The 27,561-nt window shown below is 44.9% G+C and overlaps 1 protein-coding gene across 1 annotated transcript in view; it reads right to left on the bottom strand.

Moving 5' to 3' along the window:
• The window catches only part of CDK5RAP1 (CDK5RAP1 mitochondrial tRNA methylthiotransferase), a 127,028-nt gene extending 100,706 nt beyond the window's left edge, over positions 1-26,322 (bottom strand). Inside the window, exons 1-6 of the mRNA XM_073555256.1 lie at positions 26,128-26,322; positions 14,609-14,883; positions 14,229-14,332; positions 7,357-7,391; positions 5,345-5,445; positions 5,040-5,250 (exon numbers count right to left, since the gene is read on the bottom strand). Of these exons, the coding sequence (XP_073411357.1) occupies positions 5,040-5,250; positions 5,345-5,445; positions 7,357-7,391; positions 14,229-14,332; positions 14,609-14,864 (707 nt within the window). The 5' untranslated portion in view covers positions 14,865-14,883; positions 26,128-26,322. The remainder of the gene's footprint in view (positions 1-5,039; positions 5,251-5,344; positions 5,446-7,356; positions 7,392-14,228; positions 14,333-14,608; positions 14,884-26,127) is intronic.
• Between the last annotated feature and the right edge of the window lie 1,239 nt (positions 26,323-27,561).

Below are 27,561 nucleotides of genomic sequence, written 5' to 3'. Positions count from 1 at the left end.
GTTTCTGCCACGGGACACCGGCTGTTAGATGCTCTTTTACAGTCCACCAGAGTAGGGAGTTTCTTACCTCCAGGGAGGGACATAGTTCGCCCTCTAAACGCCTTTCAATTGTTTCTGCGCTGACAGAACTTCCCACTGCAGTTGTCTTAAGTGGTACTGTGCCCACGCTACCATGGGTATGCATGATGTCAACGAGCCTAAAAGGGACATTGCGTTCCTCAGTGTCATAGCTGGCCTTTGTATTGCTGTGCGAGCTAGGCCCCTTATTTTGGTCACATTGTTTTCTGGTAGGAGGCAGCGCTGTCGCTTGGAATCCAGTATTAGCCCTAGGAAGGATTGCACCTTTACTGGTGTTAGTCTCGACTTGGGGATGTTTACTATCCATCCTAGCCTTAGTAACGTTAATATCACTTCCTTCACTTGGTGTGTGCAATGGGTCTCCGACCTCTCTATGACAAGAAAGTCGTCCAGGTATGGGACGATCACTATGTCCCGGGAACGAAGAAATGACATTTCCTCAGCCATCACCTTAGTGAAGACTCTGGGGGCTGTAGACAGGCCGAATGGAAGAGCTGCGTATTGGTAGTGTTTGACCTGACCTTGGACATAGACCACTACTCTCAAGTACTTTTGATACTCCCGATGGATGGGGAAATGATAGTAGGCATCTTTTAAGTCTATCACTGCCATGAGGCAGTGCTGGAACAGGATTTTTGTGGCCGTGTTGATTGACTCCATTTTGAAGGAGCAATTGTCTACCCACTAATTGAGCCTCCTCAGATTAATTATGGTCCTCCAAGAGCCGTCTGGTTTTTGTATTAAAAAGAGGGGGGAGTAGAACCCCTTTCCTTCTTCTTGAACTGGGACCTCCTGTAGGACTCGTTTTTGCACTAGTCCCAAGACTTCCGTCTCCAGGACCAGTTGTTGCTCTTGGGCTTTCCTTTGGGGTGTCATTATAAAGGTTCGCCTGGGCGGACGGGTGAATTTTATTTTTAAACCATCCTTGATTATGCTCAGGACCCATATACTGGGGGAGATATTTTGCCCAGGCAGAAAGGAAGAGAAAAAGTCCTCCCCCCTACCTCCGACCTGATGTCATTGGGGAGATTTTTGGAGGAAGTAGAGGGCCCTTTAAACATATAGCCCGATCCTCTCCTTCTTTTAAAGTCCTAATTTTTCCTATTTCCCATGGGATGACCCCTGCCACGTGCTCCAAAATTTCCTCTAGTTTTTTCCCGAAGAGGAACTGGCCGTCACATGGAATGGAACACAGTCTATGTTTTGATGGCAAATTCCCCAGACACCCTTTAAGCCACAGGGCTCGCCTTGTCGCATTTGATAAGCTTGCCGCTCTAGCTGTTAACCTCGCGGCATCTGCTGAGGTATCTGCTAGGAAAGCCACTGCTCCGTGTACCAGTGTCAGATTAGACAGTATTTCGTCCATAGGAATTTTAACCCTGATCTGGTCCTCTATTTGTTGTAGCCAGACCATGAGGGCATGAGCGGTACAAGTACCAGCTATTGCTGGTTTGTATCCACCTGCCGATGCTTCCCGGATATGCTTCAGGAAACCATCTGCTTTTTTATCAAGTGGGTCTTTCAGCACGCCGGAGTCCTCTAATGGTAGAAATACCTTTTTTGAGGATTTAGCTACGGCACAATCAATCATTGGGATTTTTTCCCAGGTTTCTGAGTCTTTTTAAATGGGTACCACCTTTTTGATGTAGAAGGTAAGGCACTCGACCTCTCAGGATTTTTCCCATTTCCTGTCAATTAAGGCCTTTATCTTATCATTAACAGGGAAGGTGCGTTTTTTTTTTCCCTTTCCTCCAGTCCTCCAAACATCACCTCCTCCAATGATTTAGGAGTCTTTTCCTCCTTAAGGCCCATTGTAGACCTGACAGTTTTGACCAGCTTTTCCACGTCCTCTGTTTGGGAAACACGGACGACCCCCTATATCGCTGTCTGAGGAGGCTTCTGAGGACTGAGTAGAGGAAGAGGAGGTGGAGGGGGACAGGGATTTTTCACAACCTTTTTGCACTAGCGAGGCCTCTGAATCCCTTTTTATGGCTTCTTTTATTCCTCCTTTAGGGAGCCTTTCACCTCTTCTTGTATTATAGCCCTAAGGCTAGTCACCAAATCAGGGATTTCATACAGTATGGCTTTGTTTATACAGTCAAAGCAGAGATCTTTCTGCCATTGATTTGCTAGCGGGTGTCTGCATAGGGAGCATGCTCTATTTTTGCCCCTAGCAACCCCTAGTGATCAAACAGAAAAAATGGAACCCTGTTACCATAAGGGTGAGATTCACGTAGATCACTCACCACCGCTGTCAATCAAGGGTACCGATCTCGGAGGCTCCTCAGATGCACTCGTGACGTTTTTTCTGGATGTCTCAGAGTCATGCCGGTCGTGTTTACAACTGCCGCTCCCACCACATGAGCGGCTACTTCTGGTATGCTGGCGGCTCGGCACTGCATCTGGCAAGAGCTCTTGCTGCTGCTGCCGCTGCTCTCTTGCCCCACTTCCCTTGTGAAGTTTTTTGGGCATGAGTGCGTCTTCTGTGGTCATCCCTCTATCCGAGAGGGATCCACTGCACTCTCAAGCCTCCTCCTGTGCCCATTCACAGCCCCTCACCCCTCCTGCCACGCCGCTGGGATGATCTTTTGCTGGCCAGCGTTTTTCCCATGGGCGCCGCCATCTTGGAATCCGGCGCCGCCCCCTACGTCAGACGGGCACGCCCATTCCCAGCGTGCCTTGCGCATGATGTCAGAGGGGCGCGACCCGGGAGCGGCCGCCCCTCCTGGAGCTCCTGGACATCGGCAGAGGGGGGAGGGCGGCGCGGCAGCCACGGAAGAGCCCCTGGACCCCTGACCGTGCTGCCCTGACGCCCGCTCGGACGCTGACCCGCGGACGGCGCTTCCACCCCCGACGCCCAGCGCACAGGCTCTGCCTGATCTTCCATGCTGGCATGGGGGTGGGCAGGTACAGACATCTTGACACGCCGTCTTCAGCACACGGGTCCCTGTCAGGACAGGAAACCCAACTGAAGCGAGGGAGAGGAACCGCCCCTTTTTATCTTCAGTTGGGTTCCTATCCTGGCTGGGCGGATCCCCACTCTCGTGTGCCGTCATGGGAGACGGGAAAAGCTCCAATAACAAGCAAGTGACGCTTCACAATGAAGAAGTTGGGTGCTGAACTTGTACGACTTAGGCCTCTTTCACACTTCAGTTATTTGCATCAGTTCAAATCCGCCAAAAAGGCAGACTAGCGGATCCGTTTTGAACGGATGTCACAGGATCCGTTTTTATACAGATCCTGAAAATGAGGAAATTTAAAGGAAACGCTGGCCGGGAAGGAGAGAAAGAGAGAGAGAGAAAGAGAGAGAGAAAGAGAGAGAGAAAGAGAGAGAGAAAGAGAGAGAGAAAGAGAGAGAGAAAGAGAGAGAGAAAGAGAGAGAGAAAGAGAGAGAGAAAGAGAGAGAGAAAGAGAGAGAGAAAGAGAGAGAGAAAGAGAAGAGAGAGAGAAAGAGAGAGAGAAAGAGAGAGAGAGAGAGAAAGAGAGAAAGAGAGAGAGAAAGAGAGAGAGAAAGAGAGAGAGAAAGAGAGAGAGAAAGAGAGAGAGAAGAGAGAGAGGAGAAGAGAGAGAGAGAAAGAGAGAGAGGAAAGAGAGAGGAAAGAGAGAGAGAAAGAGAGAGAGAAAAGAGAGAGGAGAGAAAGAGAGAGAGAGAGAGAGAGAGAGAGAGAGAGAGGAGAGAGAGGAAAGAGAGAGAGAAAGAGAGGAGAGAAAGAGAGAGAGAGAGAGAGAGGAGAGAGAAGAGAGAGAGAAAGAGAGAGAGAGAAAGAGGAGAGAGAGAGAAAGAGAGAGAGAGAAAGAGAGAGAGAGAAAGAGAAGAGAGAGGAAAGAGAGAGAGAGAAAGAGAGAGAGAGAAAGAGGAGAGAGAGAAAGAGAGAGAGAGAAAGAGAGAGAGAAAGAGAGAGAGAGAAAGAGAGAGAGAAAGAGAGAGAGAGAGAAAGAGAGAGAAAGAGAGAGAAAGAGAGAGAAAGAGAGAGAAAGAGAGAGAAAGAGAGAGAAAGAGAGAGAAAGAGAGAGAAAGAGAGAGAAAGAGAGAGAAAGAGAGAGAAAGAGGAGAGAAAGAGAGAGAAAGAGAGTGAAAGAGAGTGAAAGAGAGTGAAAGAGAGAGAAAGAGAGAGAAAGAGAGAGAAAGAGAGAGAAAGAGAGAGAAAGAGAGAAAGAGAGAGAGAAAGAGAGAGAGAAAGAGAGAGAGAAAGAGAGAGAGAAAGAGAGAGAGAAAGAGAGAGAGAAAGAGAGAGAAAGAGAAAAAGAGAGAGAGAGAAAAAGAGAGAGAAAGAGAGAGAGAAAGAGAAAGAAAGAAAGAGAAAGAGAAAAAGAGAAAAAGAGAGAAAAAGAGAGAAAGAGAGAAAGAGAGAAAGAGAGAGATAGAGAGATAGAGAGATAGAGAGATAGAGAGATAGAGAGATAGAGAGAGAAAGAGATAGAGAGAGAAAGAGAGAAAAAGAGAAAAAGAGAAAAAGAGAAAGAAAGAGAAAGAAAGAGAAAGAAAGAGAAAGAGAGAGAAAGAGAGAGAAAGAGAGAGAAAGAGAGAGAAAGAGAGAAATTTTTTTTTTTGTCCGGCACCCAGACAGGATTTGGGGTTAATTCAGTGTCTGGAGGATCCGCCGGCCAAAAAAAACGTTGCAAGCTCCGTTTGGAAATCTTTGAGGATGGTGACGGAGAATAACATTGTGGCGGATCCTCAAAAAAACGGATGCAACGGAGGGCAATCAGGCAGGATCCGCCAATAATGAAAGTCAATGGGGAAAAAAACGGATCCGCAAAGAAAAATGGCGGATCCGTTTTTTTTTTTTTTAAAATTGGCGGATCTTGACTGATTGTCAAAAACGGAAGTGTGAAAGAGGCCTTACACATTAATAAGTGCCACAAACTCTTGTCCCCAACACAACTGTTAACATAAGTGTAGCTGACTCCTGCATATTTCATATTATTCCTGAAATTCAACTCCCCAAATATAAACTTACACAAAGGATGAAACATTGTTGGAGGATGTCTGAACAGGAAAGACATCAGCGTAAGTCTCGTCTAGGGAAAGAAGTACGTTAGCAGCTTGTTGACCAGTCTCTGCTATAGAAAGAAGTCTTGGTAGATCTCGATATGCATCAGGTCCGGCCAATACATCCACCAGCGTCTCCCTCTGTAGGATCTCCTCTTTCAATCTCTCTGCCATACAACCTTTGCAAAGCCAAAGTATTGAAAATGACTTAACATTCTTATTATAAATTATTTTCTTGTAATATCTATTAAGCAATGGTACTTTGTGACCTACCCAATAGACCAATCCTCAAGGGACCTTGGGATTTGCACCGCTTCCGCTTCACGAACCCAAGTTGTTTTAGTCTGTTCCAAATAGTCTGTTCTGCCTTCTCTCTGCAAATGAATATTAATTCACTCATTTATTTCAGTATTAGAGTTGGTGAAAATAAATTGGCAGGACAGTCCAGTAGTCTGTGACTCCTGGATAAGAGCCACCTCCCACTCTACAGCATCTGCGGTTCTTTTAATTTGTTGGTTTGGCGCATTATCACATACGTGTCTAATAGCAAAAATGACACTGCTCCAGGTTGGCAATTCAAAAGAAGAGTCGCGTATGCTGGGAGGGAGGAAGTCCTCAACGCTCCTGTCCAATGACCACTAACTACTGACATGCCCGATGGCCGGGTCCTGCGAATCGATTAATATCAACTCTATTCAGTATTACCCCCCCAATATCGTAAATATAATTTTCCGTTGAAAGCAGATTTGTCACCAGATTTCACATACAAAAAGTATATAAGTATACATTAATAAATGGGTCTCAAACCTGATGAGCCTGATATAATTACACTGAAAATCCATGTTGGAGCAGCTGTGTAATCCTACATTTAAATGAGCATTTTATAACGCAAGCTGTGGCTGGACTGATATAAAAACCAACAATGTAACAAGAAGCAAAAACTTTAAAAAAAAATTATACAGACATTATCATAGAATCTTAAAATGGTAGCATTGGAAGGGACCTCCAGGGTCATCGTGTCCAACCTCCTGCTCAATGCAGGATTGTGTAAACCATCCCAGACAAATGTCTGTCCAGCCTCTGAAGACTTCCATTGAAGGAAAACTTGCCACCTCTCATGGCAGCCTGTTCCAGTCATTGACCACCCTCACTGTCAAAGTTCTTTCTAATCTGTATCTTCTCCCTTTCAGTTTCATTCCATTGCTTCTTGTGTTTCCATGTGCAAATGAGAATAAATGAGAATAAAGATGATCCTTCTACAATGTGACAGCTCAGATATTTGTAGACAGCTAATAAGTCTCCTCTTAGCCTTCTTTTTTGCAAGCTAAACATTCCCATATCCTTTAACCGTTTCTCATAGGACATACTTTGCAGTCTGATTGTCATCCTGGTAGCTCTTCTCTGAATTTGCTCCAGTTTTTCAATGTTTTTTTTTTTTTTTTTTAAATGTGGTGCCCAGAACCGGACACAGTATTCCAGATGAGGCCTGACCAAGGAGAAGAGGATGATAATTACTGCACGTGATCTAGACTCAATCAATAGATGCAATTTAAATTCAGTTCCCTCCTCTAGATCATTTATAAAAATGTTGAACACCACTGTGGACAGGAATTTTCACAGAATACACCAGCCTGATCAGTTCTAAGACATCTACTCAATAATGCATGCATGTTGAAGCCTGGTGACAGTTAAACTTTAACTTGGACAAAAATAATTACACAATACATTACTATTCCATAACTAAATCCGGGAATGTTCCTTTAATTTAGAATCAGATATTCAAGAAAGTCTCATAATCAGGTACTTTTTTCTATTGTAAAACTGCAGTATAAAATGTAATCTTATCAGCTCGAAATCAGAGGCTACATTATAATTGAAAATATGATAATATAGCATCTGTCCACTGATGTCCGATTAAAAGAACTGGACTGTAAAGTATATAAAAATACGGATGATACAGCCACCAATTGCTGTATTAACAATTAATAGACTCATATTCTATAGCAAAATCATAGCCTAAATGCCAGACATAATAATCAACAATTTACAGTTCTATATGACCCCTCTATATAACTCTCCACAATGAAATTTTGCTAATTTCTAATAACCAAATTCTGTATTGGAGAGAAAAATCACGCCATGGTGCTCAAGAGGGCCAGCAGTAGAAATGTATTACCCTTCCTCATGTTGTCAGCCCCCCATCTCAACTAAACCACTGCCTGGTAAGGGTAATGCCAACTAATCTGGTAGGTCAGTGTACAGAGGCACATAGGTATTAAAATTACCTGATCGAGCACGTGACCAGAAGTATGACATCTGCCTAAAAGAAAGAAAAATGTAATTAACACATAAAACTGACTAAAGAAAACAGACGCGTCAACTGTGCTATGCATGTTAAAGGGAACCTGTTAGCAAGATGCTGACCTAAGTTGCCAACAGAATCACATCATGACAGGTTCCACAATCCTAACAGACTATGTTTTAGTCCAAAGCGCTGATGCATTTCAGAAACAGAAGTTTCAAAGTGGTTATCCAGATTTCTAAAATGAATATCAATATCAGGTTTGTGGGAGACCAACTCCTAGCACCACCAGTTAATCAGCTGTTTGAAGGCATTGCAGAGCTCCTGCGAGTGCTGTGCACCCTTCATTGCTACACTGTATTGTGTACCACATACTATTAGCAGTGGCTGTGCTAGAGTGGGACAAAACTGCAATACATAGCACTGCCAATAAAGAAGGTATGGCGCTGTAGAGCATGGAGGAATGCAAACAATGATGAGGAAGCAGTGCCCACCAAGTACCATTGCTCCTTTAACCCCTTCACGACCTTTGACGCCACGTAGGCGTCATGAAAAGTCGTGCCAGAACGACCCATGACGCCTATGTGGCGTCACGACTTTAAAGCCCCCCCTGCGGGTCGGGTGACCTAGGTCACTGAAAGGTCACCCGACCCGCAGATACAGGGGGCTTTGTTCTTCACCACAGGGGGCGTGGCTTCGCCCCCACGTGGCTACGATCGCTCTGATTGGCTGTTTCACTTTTAACAGCCAATCAGAGCGATAGTAATATTTCATCAATGAAAATTGATGAAATATTACAATCCAGCCATGGCCGATGCTGCTGTAGCATCGGACATGGCTGGAGACACCGATTCCACCCCCCCACCTGCGATCGCCCCCCCCGCAACTGAATGACAGCGGCGATCTGCCGCCGCTGTCATGACCTGCCCCCCTCCCATTCCTTCTGCTCCCCACCAGCTTCCGATAACCCCCTCACCCCATCTCACCTCCCCCGGCACCTTCTAAGTCCCAGTGTCGCTCCCGGTGTCCGGCGGGTCCGGTTCATGGGCACCGCCATCTTAGAAAATGGCGGGCGCATGCGCAGTGCGCCCGCCCGAATCTGCCGGCTGCAGATTCAATTCTTTCATTTTGATCACTCTCACAGTGATCAAAATGAAAGAAAAAGTAAATAAACCACCCGATTATCACCCCCATAGGTAGGCACAACTAATAAAATAAAGAAAATATTTTTATTTTTCCATTAGGGTTAGGGTTAGGGTTGAAAAGAGGGTTAGGGTTAGGGTTGAAAAGAGGGTTAGGGTTAGGGTTGAAAAGAGGGTTAGGGTTAGGGTTGAAAAGAGGGTTAGGGTTGAAAAGAGGGTTAGGGTTGAAAAGAGGGTTAGGGTTGAAAAGAGGGTTAGGGTTGAAAAGAGGGTTAGGGTTGAAAAGAGGGTTAGGGTTGAAAAGAGGGTTAGGGTTGGAAAGAGGGTTAGGGTTGGAAAGAGGGTTAGGGTTGGAAAGAGGGTTAGGGTTGGAAAGAGGGTTAGGGTTGGAAAGAGGGTTAGGGTTGGAAAGAGGGTTAGGGTTGGAAAGAGGGTTAGGGTTGGAAAGAGGGTTAGGGTTGGAAAGAGGGTTAGGGTTGGAAAGAGGGTTAGGGTTAGGATTGGAAAGAGGGTTAGGGTTGGAATTAGGGTTAGCGTTGGAATTAGGGTTAGCGTTGGAATTAGGGTTAGGCTTGTGGTTAGGGATGTGTTAGTGTTAGGGCTGTGGTTAGGGGTGTGTTGGGGTTAGGGTTGGAGTTAGAATTGAGGGGTTTCCACTGTTTAGGCACATCAGGGGGTCGCCAAACGCGACATGGTGCAACCATTGATTCCAGCCAATTTTGCGTTCAAAAAGTCAAACGGTGCTCCCTCCCTTCCAAGCCCTGACGTGTGCCCAAACAGTGGTTTACCCCAACATATGAGGTATCAGCGTACTCAGGAAAAATTGCACAACAACTTTTGGGGACTAATTTCTCGTGTTACCCTTGGGAAAATAAAAAATTGGGGGCTAAAAAATTATTTTTGTGGAAAAAAATGATTTTTTCATTTTCACGTCTGTGCATTATAAACTTCTGTGAAGCACTTGGGGGTTCAAAGTGCTCACAACACATCTTACATACGTTCCTTGGAAGGTCTAGTTTCCAAAATGGGGTCACTTGTGGGGGGTTTCCACTGTTTAGGCACATCAGGGGCTCTGCAAACATAATGACGACCGCAGACTATTCCATCAAAGTCTGCATTTCAAAACGTCACTACTTCCATTCCGAGCCTTGACGTGTGCCCAAACAATGGTTCCCCCCCACATATGGGGTACCAGCGTACTCAGGACAAACTGGACAACAACTTTTGGGGTCCAATTTCTCCTGTTACCCTTGTGAAAATAAAAAATTGCGGGCTAAAAAATCATTTTTTGAGTAAAAAAAAGATTTTTTATTTTCACGGTTCTGCATTATAAACTTCTGTGAAGCACTTGGGGGTTCAAAGTGCTGCTCACCACACATCTAGATAAGTTCCTTGGTGGTCTAGTTTCCAAAATGGGGTCACTTGTGGGGGGTTTCCACTGTTTAGGCACATCAGAGGCTCTGCAAACGTAACATGATGCCCGCAGACCATTCGATCAAGTCGGTATTTCAAAACGTCACTACTTCCCTTCCGAGCCCCGACATGTGCCCAAACAATGGTCCCTCCCCACATATGGGGTATCAGCATACTCAGGGCAAACTGGACAACAACTTTTGGGGTCCAATTTCTCCTGTTAGGCCGGTTTCACATTAGCGCTTTTTAAGCGCACGGCCGGGGGTAGCTCCGCCCCCGAGCCGGCTCTCTGCCCGGCGTGCCCGCCCCTTGCTTGTAGCGCCGCCTACTAGCGGACAGCGGCGCCTGCGATCGGCGCACCCTATCTTTAGCATAGGGTGCGCAGATCGTGCGCAGGCCGTGCGCTAGTTGCGCTTTGACCTGCGCTGCGCACTTTTGACGGTGCGCCGTGCGCGCCAAAATCCGAAAAGTTTGATTTTGGCGCGCACGGCACACCGTCAAAAGTGCGCAGCGCAGGTCAAAGCGCAACTAGCGCACGGCCTGCGCACGATCTGCGCACCCTATGCTAAAGATAGGGTGCGCCGATCGCAGGCGCCGCTGTCCGCTAGTAGGCAGCGCTACAAGCAAGGGGCGGGCACGCCGGGCAGAGAGCCGGCTCGGGGGCGGAGCTACCCCCGGCCGTGCGTGCGCTTAAAAAGCGCTAATGTGAAACCGGCCTTACCCTTGTGAAAATAAAAAATTGCGAGCTAAAAATTCATTTTTTGAGGAAAAAAAAAGATTTTTTATTTTCATGGCTCTGCGTTACAATCTTCCGTGAAGCTCTTCGGGGTTCAAGGTGCTCACCACACATCTAGATAAGTTCCTTGGGGGGTCTAGTTTCCAAAATGGGGTAACTTGTGGGGGGTTTCCACAGTTTAGGTACATCAAGGGCTCTGCAAATGTAACATGATGCCCGCAGACCATTCCATCAAAGTCTGCATACCAAAACGTCACTACTTCCCTTCCGAGCCCTGACGTGTGCCCATACAGTGGTCATCCCCCACATATGGGGTATCAGCGTACTCAGGACAAACTGGACAACAACTTTTGGGGTCCAATTTCTCCTGTTACCCTTGTGAAAAAAAAATTGCGTGCTAAAATTCATTTTTTTTGAGGGAAAAAAAATGATTTTTTATTTTCACGGCTCTGCATTATAAACTTCTGTGAAGCACTTGGGGGTTCAAGGTGCTCACCACACATCTAGATAAGTTCCTTGGGGGGTCTAGTTTCCAAAATGGGGTCACTTGTGGGGGGTTTCTACTGTTTAGGCACACAGGGGCTCAGCAAATGTAACATGACGCCCGCAGACCATTCCATCAAAGTCAGCATTTCAAAATGTCACTACTTCCCTGCTGAGCCCCAACGTGTGCCCAAACAGTGGTTCCCCTCCACATATGGGGTACCAGCGTACTCAGGACAAACTGGACAACAACTTTTGGGGTCCAATTTATCCTAGTACCCTTGTGAAAATAAAAAATTGGCAACTAAAAAAAATTTTTTTAGGAAAAAAAAAGATTTTTTATTTTCACTGCTCTGCATTATAAACTTCTGTGAATCACCTGGGGGTTCAAAGTGCTCACTATGCATCTAGATAAGTTCCTTAGGGGGTCTAGTTTCCAAAATGGGGTCATTTGTGGGGGAGCTCCAAAGTTTAGGCACACAGGGGCTCTCCAAACACGACATGGTGTCCGCTAACGATTGGAGCTAATTTTCATTTCAAAAAGTCAAATGGCGCTCATTCCCTTCTGCGCCCTGCCGTGCACCCAAACAGTGGCCCCCCCCCCACATATGGGGTACCAGCGTACTCAGGACAATCTGGACAACAACTTTTTTGGTTCAATTTCTCCTGTTACCCTTGTGAAAATTAAAAAATAGCGTGCTAAAAAATCATTTTTGAGGAAAAAAAATGATTTTTTATTTTCACTGCTCTATGTTATAAACTTTTGTGAAGCACTTGGGGGTTCAAAATGCTCACTACACATCTAGATAAGTTCCTTAAGGGGTCTAGGTTCCAAAATTGTGTCACTTGTGGGGGAGCTCCAATGTTTAGGTACACAGGGGCTCTCCAAACGCGACATGGTGTCCGATAACGATTGGAGCTAATTTTCCATTCAAAAAGTCAAATGGCGCTCCTTCCCTTCCGGGCCCTGCCGTGCACCCAAACAGTGGTTTATGACCACATATGAGGTATCGGTGTACTCAGGAGAAATTGCCCAACAAATTTTAGGATCCATTTTATCCTGTTGCTCATGTGAAAATGAAAAAACTGAGGCTAAAAGATAATTTTTGTGAAAAAAAGTACTTTTTTCTTTTTTACGGATCAATTTGAGAAGCACCTGGGGGTTCAAAGTGATCACTATGCATCTAGATAAGTTCCTTGGGGGGTCTAGTTTCCAAAATGGGGTCACTTGTGGGGGAGCTCCAGTGTTTAGGCACACAGCGACTCTCCAAACGCGACATGGCAAGCTCTAAATATTCCAGCATATTTTCCATTCAAAAAGTCAAATGGCGCTCCTTCCCTTCTGAGCCCTGCCGTGCGCCCAAACAGTGGTTTTTGACCACATATGAGGTATCGGTGTACTCAGGGGAAATTGCCCAACAAATTTTAGGATCCATCTTATCCTGTTGCCCATGTGAAAAATGAAAAAATTGATGCTGAAAGAAAATTTTTGTTGGAAAAATTAAAATGTCCTTTTTTTCCTTCCATGTTGCTTTAGTTCCTGTGAAACACCTAAAGGGTTAATAATCTTCTTGAATGTAGTTTTGAGTAGCTTGAGGGGTGCAGTTTTTAGAATGGTGTCACTTTTGGGTATTTTCTACCATATAGACCCCTCAAAGTAACTTCAAATGTGAGGTGGTCCCTAAAAAAAATGGTTTTGTAAATTTTGTTGTAAAAATGAGAAATCGCTGGTCAACTTTTAACCCTTATAACTTCCTAACAAAAAAATATTTTGCTTCCAAAATTGTGCTGATGTAAAGTAGACATGTGGGAAATGTTATTTAGTAACTATTTTGTGTCACATAACTCTCTAGTTTAACAGAATAAAAATTCAAAATTTGAAAATTGCGAAATTTTCACAATTTTCGCCAAATTTCTGATTTTTTCACAAATAAACGCAAAAATTATCGATCTAAATTTACCACTAACACGAAGCCCAATATGTCACGAAAAAACAATCTCAGAATCGCTAGGATGCGTTGAAGCGTTCCAGAGTTATTACCTCATAAAGGGACACTGGTCAGAATTGCAAAAAATGGCCAGGTCATTAAGGTCAAAATAGGCTGGGTCATGAAGGGGTTAACCAGCTGAACTATGGGGAGCTGTGAGTCGAACCACAACGATATAATATTTATGCCTTGGTATAAGAATAGTCAGGGAATTTAGCATGCACTCTGTCATATGGTTTGATGTGCTGGTATAACGGACCAAAAGATCTGTTCTAAGAATAGGCCATCAATTGTAAAAACTTGGATAGCCACTTTAACATTGTGTTCTGTGCAGAGCCCGTGTTCCTTGAAGTCTGAGTTCACCAAGTGACAGGCCCCGAGGAATATCTGGCCCTATACACATATGAGGAGAGACCTGTCAATCATAGCCCAGTGGAGGGAAGCTGAAATGGAGCGGTCTAGGTAATCTGATGAGCACACAAGTGAGCAGCTTATATGAGCTGCGCCTTGTATGGACAAATAAGCCAAACATCAAATCAGCTAACAAGTGTTAAATTCTCAAACTATAAAGTAAATCAGTTTCAAGCAAATATATCAACTTGATAAATGCCAATTTCTTCCAGGGAGCCAGTCATGAGGGCATGCACAGAGCGGCTCCACTCACCATTCACAGTGAGCGATGGCTGTAAGTACGCCCTGGCACTTTGATTGACAGCCGGCTCTGCGGCGCATCTGTGCACAGCGAGCTGTCAAAGCGCCAGGGCTGAGAGTATAGTGAGCGGTGACCGTATCCACTCTGTGCACATCCCCATGACTGAAAGCTGGTGGCTCCTGCGAGAAATAAATTCATTTTCTCCCAGTAGTCTTACTTTTAGTAAGGTGGACAGGCAACATTGTAACTCTGTATAACTGCAAACTAAGAGCATTTTCTGAGGCCACAGGTTTCCTTTAAGGATGTGATTACATGTTGTGTTTTTATTTCAAGCTTTTCACTCTGATTTTCAAAAATCACAGCAAAATACTGACCCATGAGCTGAACATGTGAATGCAGCAAAAAAAAAAAAAAAAAAGACAAATTTCATGGTTGCGTTACCTCTGTAGCTGAGTTCATTCGGACATATCCATTCTTCTGCAATATAGACCAGGCAATTTCTGTGTCATTTACATTCATCTGACATCCATAGGTCTCAAAGTAAACTACAAAGCAAAAAGAAGGTTTGAAGGGAATTACTCATACTACGTATATATTACACTAATCAGGATCGGAAATGTTTTAGGTGACAAGAAATTAGTGCCAATGTGAACTGCTGAAGACATTTATAGTGTAGAGGATATTCCACACAAGACTAGGGACACGGTGACTTTGTGCGACATATCAGGAACGTCGTGCAATTTACCCCAGATTTGCTACCTCATGATTACAACGCTGAATGTGGAAACAGAGGTAAAGATGAGTGAAATCACAATCCAAACCTTTATTATATGTCGGTGAGGGGCTCTCTGTGATATAATGAGGATTATCATCATCATCTTCTATAGATGAAGGAACAGAACTTGCTGGGTTGGGGTTAACAAAGTCTTTGAGCTGCGGCCCTGCAGCCATCCTGGATCTAAACTCGTCCTTCCTCACTGTGGCTCGCTGAACGCGTGAGGTGCTGGAACTAAAACTGCGACAGCGAAACCAAACGTTAACCCGATACAAGAGGCGAGATAACTTTACAGGCTCCATGGAGAGTGAAGAACTGATCCTTTAATAGAAAAAAAAAATATTTAAAAAAAAAATACAACTACTGTATGGCAAAAACTCACATTATTCAAATGAGGTAAGAGACATTCACAGTGCAGCAGATCACAACCATTAGAAGAATGAGTCATCATGCTAAAAATCAGAGACCACAATGTCTCTGCATTATCTGGGGTCCAAAAAGTCTGACCCCCATTGATCAGACATCTGTAACACGTCGTCTCAATCTATTATTTCAAAACACTGTTTTTCGGTGATTAGTTTGTATCCCCGTTCATACTGCACCCACACACACAAATGATACACCATTTGAAAGGTAAACTTGCCCCCTTGAGCAAGAAAATAGCCAAACAAATCACACATCCACGATTTGATCACAAAATACAGTTTACATTCATTTTCATGAATCTGCATTAAGGAAAAATTACCTGCAGGTGGTACCACAGTACCCCAAAGCACACTACCACAAAGCTGCTTACAGGCCTCACAAACAAATCCAAACATTTGCCTTGGGGGCTTTCCAGCTTGCCCAGCCTATTTTAGCCAAATTGGAGGATTGCACACTTCGCTGCAGGTGAGTCACATATTATTTATTTATATAGCACCATTAATTCCATGATGCTGTACATGAGAAGCGGTTACATATGCAAACACATTTGTAAACATGCACTGCCTATTGAATTGCACACTTGCTCCATGCATACTCCACTCACACAAACAGATGATACACCATTTGAAAGGTCAAATTACCTGCAGGTGGCAGCATACTACCACAAAGCTGCTTACAGACATCACAAACAAATTCAAACATTTGCCTTGGAGTCTTTCCAGCTTGCCCAAGTGCTTGTCCAGCCTATTTCAGGCACATTGGAGGATTGCACACTTCACTGCAGGTGAGTCACATATGCAAACATATTTGTAAACATGCACTGCTTTTTCGCTGATTACTTCACCCCACACACACACAAATGATACACCATTTGAAAGGTAAACTTGCCCCCTTCAGGCAGAAAAGAGCCAAACGAACCACACATTCACGATTTTATCACTAAATATAGTTTAAATATTCATTTTCATAAACCTGCAGAAAGACACAATGATCTGCAGGTGGCACCTCAGCCGGAAGACATTTTTTGGTCTCTACTTAACAAACCAATTTATTGTATTACCAATCTACATATATAAATACCTGTCTGTGTTCATCAGCTCATGAAATACATTTACATTTGACCAGCTTGCTTTTTCTGAAATTGCCTGCGCCCCCCATGACCAATGTGCGAAAATTTTGCACGGGCCAAGCTAGTAGGCTATAATTATAATAATCTGCTGTCACTTACAGGAATACAAAGATCAATGAATGGAGAGGCTTGTAGCTTCTTCCAGATTCAGAGAAATACTGTGAAGATCCCCTACGGATCAGTGGGGTTCTTGGTGGTGTAACCTTCTTAGATAAGGAAATTTCTTATCCAAGCATTATATCATTAATTTATATATTAGAAAACAAAGTTGGGTAAAAAGATTCTCAAGACTCTGGTCAAGTAGCCTGGTCATTCATCAGAGTCCTGTAAACCCGCTCCTGCATCTCCAATGCCTCTTCTGATTAGTAAGCCTGGCAAAATGTCATCACGGTTGCATGACAGATGGATGAAGCGCAGGGCCGACTAATCATAAGAGGCACTGAAGATGCCAACAGGGGATTCGTAAGGTGCTGCTATACTACTGATGTGGCCGCTAGATCTGGGTCCTGAGAATATTTTCGCTCAACTCTACAAGAAACTCCTCTTTCTCAATATTACAAATTTCTCATCTCAGCAGCTGGAATTGGGTTATTTTATTATTTTTCATTAAATCTACTAGTATGTGTTTCTGTGAAAAGAAAAATAAACCGCTGTTTATCACTAGAAACAGACTGCAAATCATATCCACTGTCCTGTCAGACATCTTACCAATGCAGTCACGTGACAACACTATGTATGACGTATTTATGAAGCTTTCCAATTTTACGCCTCGACGACATGTAGTTTAAGAGAATTCCTATATGAGGAAAATGGAAGTGGCCTAACACCCTTTCTGCAAGTTCAATCAGTCAATGGCAGCCCCTTAAGTGGAACTGGAAAGGTGACAACGAGGAGTCCAGCATCTGCTGGAGCCATTTCTAGCAGTCGCTGAATTGTACACTCTTCAACATTGAAATTATCCAAGAAGGAAAAGTGGTGGAATTGTGGAAATCACAGGATTGCTAGAAATGGAAACAAAAGTGTAAAAGCATCTTGATTATTTCAGTGTCGCATATGGGTGCCATAAGCAGAAATACACCGGGCAGTAGGACTGGTGAGATATTCCTTTAGAAAGGCCTCTTCATTGATCACATACCACTGCTCTAAAAGGACAGCATGGAAGCTTAAAAGGGAATCTGTCACCCCATTTTCAGCTTATAAGATCGCGGCCACAGATATCAGGGGCTTATCTACAGCATTCTGTAATGCTGTAGATAAGCCCCCTATGTGACCTGAAAGATAAGAAAAACACATTGGATTATACTCACTGGGGGGCGGGGGCAGGTGCCGCGAACCAGTCCGGGTCCTCCCATCTTCATGCGATGAAGTCCCCCTCCTCAGGCTAGTTTCACATTAGCGTTTTTTTGCGCAGCGCATAGTGCGCATAAAAAACGCAATGAAAAAAGCATGCATACGCAAAACAAACGCGCGTTTATTTTGCATCAAGCGTTCGCTGATGCGCCAAAAGAACGCAGCGTTCCTTGCGTTTTACATGCGTTTTTGCATGCGTTAGCGTTTTTGATGCGCATGCGTTTCCAGGTGTGACATTTCACATTCCTTGAAAAACAATAGAAACAGAGTACACCAATGGGACACCAGTGGGAGTGTGATTGGAATGTTATATAGACCCTGTTATATCAATTGTACTCAGATTTTGCTGCTGTTTCCGGTGTCAACATGGACCTGCGTCTGGATAATTTCCAATTCAAGTTGGATCTTGACATTGCGCTGTCTCAGGCGTATGCCTTTTCTTGCCAGCAACAAATGGAGAGGGAGAGACAGCAGAGACGGCAGCGGCGTCGGTTTTGGAGGCATCCAATAATCGAACTCCGGGAATGCCGTGGAGCGTATCACACGCTGTACAGCGAGCTCCAGGAAAACCCGGAGAAATTTGCAGACTATACCCGGATGTCCCAGCAAAGCTTCCTGGACTTGCTGGGTATGGTTGAAGGAATCATCCGGAGACGGGACACTCAGCTCCGGCGTGCCATTCCTCCGGAAGAAAGGCTCCTCGTCACCTTACGGTATGTAATGTTTTTATTTTTGCATAATATTTTTTTTTAAATTTTTGTTTTTTTTTTGGTTGGCTACAAAATTCTGTTTTTTGTTAATGAATTTTAACATTATTTTTGGGAAATTGCTTTTTCGCATAATGGTTTTTGTTCTGTCATGTACTAATCAAAGCCTTTATTTTTTTTTTCTGCTATGTTGTATTAAAAAAACATGCAAAATAGTTATGCCATATACTTTTTATTTTCAGTGTTTTTATTAATACCCTAGACAGAAATATAAATTGTTTTACTTTTTATGTTTTGCAGGTTCCTGGCAACTGGAGAGAGTCTTTCATCACTGCATTTCCAGTACCGGCTGGGAATCTCCACTTTATCTGGGATTGTTGCCGACACCTGCAGGGCTCTGTGGGATGTTCTGTGTCCGGAGTTTCTGCCCTTGCCCACCGCCGAAAAGTGGCTTCAAATATCGGACAAATTCTGGGCAGTCTGCAATTTCCCGAACTGCCTAGGAGTGGTGGACGGGAAGCACATCCGCATCACAAAACCCGCAAGAAGTGGCTCTGAGTACTACAACTACAAGAAGTACTTTTCTACAGTACTCATGGCCATTGCGGATGCAGACTGCCGGTTTGTGGCGGTGGACATAGGGGCATTCGGACGGGACAACAATTCCCAGACTTTTAAAAACTCTGATATGGGACGGAGGTTGTACGGCAACCAGTTCAATTTTCCACTGGCACGGCCTCTTCCCCAAACCCAAGCTCCACCACTGCCATTTGTAGTGGTTGGGGGATGAGGCATTTCAGATGTGCCAAAACCTGCTCAAGCCGTACTCCAGCCGTGACTTGGACCACTCCAAGAAAGTATTCAACTACAGGATTACGAGGGCACGCAGGACTGTAGAGTGCTCCTTTGGCATTCTAGTGTCCAGATGGCGATTTCTCAGCACCGCCATCAATCTCAAACTGGAAACAGTGGATGAGGTCGTGAAGGCGTGCGTGGTTCTGCACAATTTTGTAATGGCAAAGGAGCGGCCGAACTTTGACATGGATGAACCTGCTGCCAACCCTTTGCCAGATTTTACTCAGCACCCTCTTCGGTCATCAGGCGAAGTTGCCCAAATGAGGGACAAATTTGCGGACTTCTTATCCGATGTGTGTCGTGTAGCATGGCAGGATCAAATGGTGTAATAGCTTTGTTGTTTGTTAATAATAAAATACCGTTGTTTTTATACCTGTACCCAGTGTAATGTGTCTTAATACACTCCACTACTCGCCTGCCCAGGTGTCCAGTGAAATCAGGATGCTGTGCTTCCTGACTTTACTAGGACTCCTGACCAGGTGACCCTACATATAAAAGTTGTATGACCTTCCTCATTTCTCCAGTCCGTGTTCATAAGGCATATTGCAGAGAAGGTGTAGATAATACAACTAATATTTATATCACCTGGCCAAAGTATTTTGATTTTGGGATGCAGTAGCATCCTTCACTCTGTCTGATAACTGACCATGTGATTAAAATTATTAGTTATAGTATCTCCACTGTCGCACACAGACTGGAGACATGATAAAGGTTTATACAACTTTTACAATCCCCTGGTCTGGAGTCATGATGAATTGATGACCCCAAAAAACGCATCCTGACTTCAGAAATTTAGGACACCTGGCCAGGTGAATACACAAAGGAGTTAACCTCCAGCATCTCTCCAGTCTGTGTGCAATAGATAATGAAGACTGAAGCGACGCTGAAGATTACAACTCATAGGTATACTCACCTGGCCAGGTGTGCTAAATAGTTATGACACCAGGCCAGGGTATTTGTAGATATGGCCTGTAATTTCTCCATCATCTATTCAGTCTATTTGCCACAGACTGTATAGATGATGTGGTTCATTACAAGGTATCTAGAATCCCCTGGCCTTGTGTCACAAAGAGTGAAATGAGGATGGGCAAAACACACCATCCTCAATTCACTCTTTATGACACCTGGCAAGGTGAGACTAGATATGCCTTGCACCCTCCACCATCAGTCTGACCAATATTAGCAGACTGAAGAGCCTGGTGGATGAAAATACAAGTCATATATTTTTTTTTTTGACATCACATAGCTCCAGGACTGACACAAGAAACATGTGTCAGTACTGGAGCTATGAGGTGTCAAAAACACAAAGCGTACGGCGCAGTGTGTGCAGGCGGCGAAAGACACAATAACCAAAATTGTTTTGATCAAATTTTAAAATTTATTTTAAAAAATGATTTTAAGATTAAAAAAAAAAAAAAAAAAATTATTTGGGGTCAGTTGGTGGAAACTGGGGGGTGTGGAGGGATGAGGAACGGCTTAGGGTGGAGGAAGGGGTTCTAGGGGAAGAAGGAACCAAAGAGGTGGGGGAAGGCAGCGGAGGCAAGGAAACTTGGGAAGTGGGAGGTGAGGGAGACGGGAGGGTTGGAGTCCTCTTTTTTTTTTTTTTTAAGGTGGTGGCCCGTCGGCATGCTGCTGTCCTGCCTGGAGCGCCGGGAGCCTGAGGACTGGCTCGACCCCGGGGACCGCCTTGATCCTGTGGACCGCCTGGAGGCCGGGGACCGCCTGGAGCTGGGGGACCGCCTGGAGCTGGGGGACCGCCTGGAGCTGGGGGACCGCCTAGAGCTTGTGGACCGCCTGCCAGGATCATCTAGCTGCTGTGGCATGCTGGTGGTGGTGGATGTCCTAGCAGGGGCCGTAAATATTGAATGCGGGTCCCCCAGCTGATGCTGCTCCGAGGTGGTGGTGCTGGTGGGTCCATACCGGGGTGGTCCTCCCGGTGGTGGGGATGGTGGTGGCGGCGGTGTTGCCCCAGTCAGGGGTGGTGCTCCCGGTGGTGGTCCTGGTGGCGCTCCAGGCAGGGGTGGTGACGACGGGCCATCCAGTGGTGGTGGTGGCGGCGGCAGCAGTGGTGGGCCAGGCAGGAGCAGCGCTTGGCATGGTGTTGGCGGGGAAGTGTCCAGCTGCACTCGGACTTGGGGCGGTATATTGGTGTCCGGCGTGGCCGTGCAGTGATATGCAGAAGTAGGTAATGCTGTGAATCGAGTCAGCGGTGGCACCGGTGGAAATGCCACCGCTGACTGCTGCATATACCTACTCTGCTGCATAGCCTGCATAAAAGCATTGTTGCAGGCCTGCATGACAGTCAACTGGAGTTCAGGGGTAAGGTGTTCTGCCGTGTATCGAGCCATTTGTGTATAGAATTGATGCGCTGGTGTGGCGCGGTCGACTTCCAGGCGCTCAAGGCGACCCTCGATAGACTTGTAGCGTTGGTCCAAAAGGAGGAAACCGCTCTCAAGTCTATCGGAGAGTGCCTTGAGGCTACTCTGAAAGACCAAGCTCAATTCAACGAACTCGGGCATGACAGGCCTGTCCAAGGTCCTCTGCCGCTGCTGGCGGGAAGTGCCCTCAAAACCAGTGGCAGAGACCTGGGACAGGGGAACACCTGAGCGACCAGCTTCCTGGTCTCCAGATGACTGTGTTGCAGACCTGCAAGGTGCTTCCTCGCTGATGGATGGCTGGGACGGGTCCGGGGCAGCTTGAAGGACCGCTTCGGGCACAGGTTGCAGGGTGCTGCTCCAGGTGCTGTGAAAGGAAAAGAAAGAAAATACTACCATAAATTAACAATCGCCAACTCCTGTGGAATAGAAAAGCACAGAATAAAACACAATACAACTAGAAAATACTTACGTTCGGGAGGCAAGGACCGGTCTTAAAAATGCCAAGGCACGATGGTATCTGTATTTCGTGCCGGTCCTTGCCGCAGCACCATTGCGAACCTGCTTCTCCTGATGGATATCCCTGTTGAAGCGGTCCTTCATCGAGCGCCAACGGGTTCTGACTTTGTTCACTGTGGGTTACAAAAAAAAAAAAAAAAAAAAAAAAAAGACTATGCACTGTAGGCCATGATCACCCAACTGTGTGTGATGCTAGAAACTCCATGGAGTTACTAGCATCACACACAGTTGGGTGATCCCGGCCAAGATCACTGCTGCATTACACTGCATTTATATACTTACGAAAATCCTTGCGGACCCGGGGAGAGGCGTTGTCCCAGCCATCCATCAGCGATTCGGACACCTCGTTCCAGAGCCGCCGGATCACCACGTTGTCCGAGTGCAGTTGGTGACGGGTGTCCCACAGCGGAACTCGCTCCTGGACTAGACGGATGAGCTCATCATTGTCCAGGGCGAGGTCCTCCTCCCGTTGTGGAGCCTGGAAAAGAAAGACAAACATTAATGAAATATTTGAAAATGAAAAATATAGAAAATTAAACCAGCCATGAAGTAAAAAATTTTTGAAATGAAAATAAAAGCCAAAAAAGCATGAATAAAAACACAGAAAAAAAGCAGCATGAAAATTTAAAAAAAATACATTAAAAAATTATTACCGAAAAACATAGAAAATAAACCAGTATAAAAATTTAAAAAAATAAAAAAAACCGTACCGAAAAAAGAACCCAAAAATAACAGCAGAAAAATTAACAAAAAATAGTAATAAAAAATTAACAAAAAAAAAAATTGATTATTTCAATACAGTTTCCAAAACAAAAAAAACAAAAAACCATAGAAATCAATTTAAAAAAAAAAGAAAAAATTTGAACAAAATACAGCACAAAATGAAACTAATGAAGATAAAAAAAAAGGCATAACAAACTAATGACAAAAATAATAAAATCAGACCGTCTGTACTTACATTCCGTCTTCCCGAGCGCACTGGCCCTTGCTGCTCCTGCCGTTCCTCCGGTGGTGGTGGTGTGGTGGAGGATGAGGTCTGAAAATTAAACAAAAAAAATTAGACACATGTGTATATTTTTACCAATCCATAGGGAAGCATGGTACTCACTTCTTGTGCCTCTTGCCCTGTCCCGGGGACATATTCGTCACCAGATGAAGAAGACATGCTGCAATAAAAAAAGAGACATAAGTACATGGAAATGTATTCAAAATTCAGCCAGACATTAGGTTTTATACTTACATTGTTGTACAGCTTGTGGTTTTCGCTGTTTTCAGTCTTGCTGCAGTCTGTAGAGTGTGATTTCCAGTGCCCACACAATCTTTTATCACCTTGGTTTTTGGGAGTGGTTTTTAATTGTCTAGACCACATTCCAGACTTGTTCACTTAAAAATCGCATGCGCGCAAAAGCGCAAGCGTGCGCAAGACCATGCGCACGCCTGCATTACCATTGACTGCAATGTGTATTTTTGGAGCATTCCGTGCGCATGCGTTGTTTTGACGAGACAGGGCGGTCCAAAAAATGCAACATGTTGCGTCTGGCGCGCCTGGCGCGAAAGACAAAAAAGCGCATGCGCACGAATACGCAAACGTGCGCAAAACCATGCGCCCGCCATGTTAAACATTGGTGCGCCGTGCGCATGTGCAAGGCTGCGCTAAATGCGCACAAAAGCGCTAATGTGAAACCAGCCTCACTTCTGAGAGGTCTCCTCACTTGCTTTCCATTGAGCAGATCTGGATTGTTGGTCAGCAATTGCAATGGGTGCCACAAGCAGCAGATCTTGTTAATTTGCCCAAGCGCTTTCAGCATTGCAGAACATTCATTGACAGCAGCCAAGGTGTGTAAGTGCGGGTATTTCTGTGCATGGCGATCATACTCGACATTGAATAAGTCAATGTTTTGAACATTTTTGTTTCCATTTTTCATGATTTGCAAATCATTAACATGTCTATGGATCTTGGGATTTCTATTTTAAATTAAATAGGGTATTGCCAGTGTGAGATACAGTATATAGATCATGGATAGCAGACTGTCAGTTATTACATGTCTCACACTGGTAACTCCCCTTTTATTTACAATACTGTCAGAGGCAGACCCTCATACAGATCATTATTATTATAGATCAGTGTCCGGCCCATAGCCCTGAACACATCATTTACATATAAGAACAATGTAGACTTCTCTGGAAAAAGACATCAGATCACAGATATTAAGATATCATTATATTCAGCTTCCTATGACTTACAAGTCCATATAGACGGCTTAGGAGGGTTCATCCTACTAACAGATTCCCTTTAAGACTCAGGTGATTCCGCAATTCACAAAACTACAATGGCAAGAGTTGTACTTGCTTTAATATGAATATAAATGGGGGAGAAGGGGCCTCCAAATGTCATAAATGTCTCAAATGAGAATACTCCAATATTAGGGTATGTGCATGTTAAAGGGAACCTGTCAGCAGGATTGTGCTCAGTAAACTGCAGACTCTGTCAGGTCGGCACCCTTATACTGAGTACAGTGATACCTTGGGTGATGAAATCCGTCTTGTGGTTGTTGTTTAGTCTTTATTTTCAGTTTTGAGTTAATGATATGCTTGTGCTCCGGGGCGGCCTGTGGGGGAAGGCTTTATGTTGTGCTCCGATTACATATGCATCCTTAGGCTATGTGCACACACTGCAGATTCACCTGCGGGTTTTTTCCCGCAGAACCGCAGGTAAAGTGACCTGCGGTTTTGCTGCGGTTTGGCCTGCGGTTTCACACCTCTACTATGTTAAAGGTGTGAAACCGCAGCAGAATCCGCAGAAATAATTGACATGCTGCGGAAAAAAACCCGCAGCAAAACCGCGCGGAAAAAACCGCAGCGTGAGCACTGCGGTTTTGAAAACCCATAGGCTAACATGGTAAAGTACCATGTCTGCGGAACTGCTGCGGTTCCGCAGGGCCAAAACCGCAGCAGAACCGCAGCGTGTGCACATAGCCTTATGACCGGTCACTGATCCTTAAGTGACCTGACCCATATTTTACAAAATGTATATAATAATATTGGCTCTGAAAAAATAAAAAAATGTAACATCAGCAAAATGGGCGCCTGTGCAATAGAATCTATCGCTTGACAATAGATGCTAGTGTCACTGTCATTTTGCTGCATCCAAATTTTTTTTTCCCTCTAACAAAATGGCGCAAGCGCAGTAGCATCTATCGCTTGATGATAGATACTAGAGAGCATGAATGTGACATTTTGCTGAAGGAAAAAAATTTTGGCTGAAACAAAATGACACCGGTGGCGCACGTGCAGTATAACTTATCGCTTGCTGGTGTATGTTACTGCACAATTTTGCTGCAGCCACTTTTATTTTTTCAAAATGGTGCTGGCGCATGCGCAGAAGTATCTATCGCGCTGCTGGATTTATTTTGCTAAAGGTAATTGACAGTGACCTGTCAAAAGCCATCAGTATGAATACCTAAGCAGAGAGCCACATGAAGACCCCCACGGGCCGCCCCAGAGCATCGGCATATCAATAACACAAACTGAAAATAAAGATTAAACAACCTCAAGACAAATTTCATCAATCAAGATATTGAATTAATCAGTATAACGGCCCCAACCTGACACTGTCTGTAGGACACTGAGCACAATCCTGCTGACAGGTTCCCTTTAAGAATTTGGTGGAGTCATTTCTCAATTTCTGTTAAATAGGTGCGCTTTGATGCTTTTTCTTTTACATGTGGGTTTGGTGCAGATTTTTCCCAACTCATCAGAATGAGAGAAATTTGCAAGAAAACCACTGAAAGAATTGACATGCTGCAGATATAAGTGCAAGTAACAAAATAAGCAGCAGTCATCAGGAAACCTTTTAGGTTTGGGGATCATTTTGCAATGTGTGCACAGGCCCTTGTATTTCAACCGATTTAATCTGACTTAATGCTACCCTCACACCAAGAAGTTTGTACACCCCCATGTCTATTGGAATATGTCAGAGGAGACCATTCACAGAATACAGGCTGCTGCACACAATGCAGCACAGTCACAGAAACTACAAGGACACCAGAGCAGCTGGAAGCTCAACCTCCTGATAAAGTGGCTCCAAATGAAAACCCCCTTTAAGCCCTGAGTTACAGGCAGCAGCCTTTATTCCGGCACACCACAGCTGTGGCGGTGACAGCCAGGAACACAACCCGGGAGCGCTGCCTCCATTGCACTGTACCTTGCAGGGCGACGACAACTAAAGTCAATGACAAACTCCCGCACTGACAGAGGACACGGTGCTACTGCTGAACAGAACGTGCAGCGGAAGCATGACGTGAGTCACATGACCGTAGGCCGACAGAAGGGGAGGAGCTAGAGAGCAGAGCACATGCGGTGTGTAAGTCCTCCGGCCACGCGATGGCAGTGTGAGCTAGCAGTGCCTAGCAATTACTCGTAGAATCCCGTAGCGAGGCGGAATATAATGCTCTACAATGATTTATCATCACCCGCTGCTCTGCGGGAACAGAAGGAGTAACATAAAGCAGGCCAGCTCGGTGTATTTATCCGTAGCTAGAGCTGTGCGTACACGAGTCTTTGGTGACATTACTATGGATTGTAGCAGTTTTACAATGCGGTTTTTTCTTGCGTGATTTTTACAGGTGAGGTGAAATGTGAATTTTTCATCTTTTTTTAACAGCATGGAGTAAAAAAGATGAAAAATAAAACACAGTCACACACTAATGCAATCATACAGTCATACACTCACACTCTTACACACTCTCACCCATTCACACAGTCACATTCACACACACTCACGCAGCCTCTTGCGCCCGTTGCACTGCTCCTGCGTGAATTCCGCACAGGCGCAGTGAATCATTCGGCTGATCCCGGCAGCAGATGCGCGACGTGTCTCCAGGCAGAGGAAGCCGGTCACATTGAGGCTGTGTGCCCGCGCTGCGATTTTTAAGCGTTTTTGCCGCGATTTTAACCAAAACGTTTAAAAATCGTGTACAGAACGCCCCCCATGCATTCTTATGGCATTCCGCACATGCTGTGCTAATGCTGCGCTTTTTTCCGTGGCGGAATCGCATTGCGGAAAAAATCGCAGCATGCTCATTCTTTTGTGCGGAATCGCAAAGAATTGCCGCGATTCCGCACCCATAGGAATGCATGAGAACCGCTTACTTCCCGCATGTGGCTATGCCCACCATGCGGAAAGTTAAGCGTCTCATGTGCGGTTGGTACCCACGGTGTGGAGGAGAGGAGACTGTCCTCCAGGCCCTGGGTACCATACCCCTGTAAAAAAAAGAATAAAAAAATCGGGGTATATTTACCTTCCGACGTCCCGCGCTGCATTCCCGGCCTAAGCATTCACAGTAATGCCTTGCGGGAAGGTCCTGTGATGACGTAGTCTCGCGAGATCGCAATAGTAACGCGAGACCAACGTCATCACAGGACTCGCAAGGCATCGCTGGGAACGCTGAGGCCCGGGAATGCAGTGCGGGACGTCGGAAGGTAAATATACCCCGATTTTTTACCATTTTTAACATTTTATCTTTTACTATTGATGCCGCATAGGCAGCCTCAATAGTAAAAAGCTGGTCACACTTGTCAAACACTATGTTTGACGAGTGTGACCAACCTGTCAATCACTTTCCAAGCGATGCTTCAA

Source organism: Dendrobates tinctorius, unplaced genomic scaffold, assembly GCF_039654945.1.
Source record: "Dendrobates tinctorius isolate UK_male_01 unplaced genomic scaffold, ASM3965494v1 ptg000223l, whole genome shotgun sequence".
NCBI classification, from domain to species: Eukaryota; Metazoa; Chordata; class Amphibia; order Anura; family Dendrobatidae; genus Dendrobates; species Dendrobates tinctorius.
This window is presented reverse-complemented; position numbering and strand designations above follow the sequence as displayed.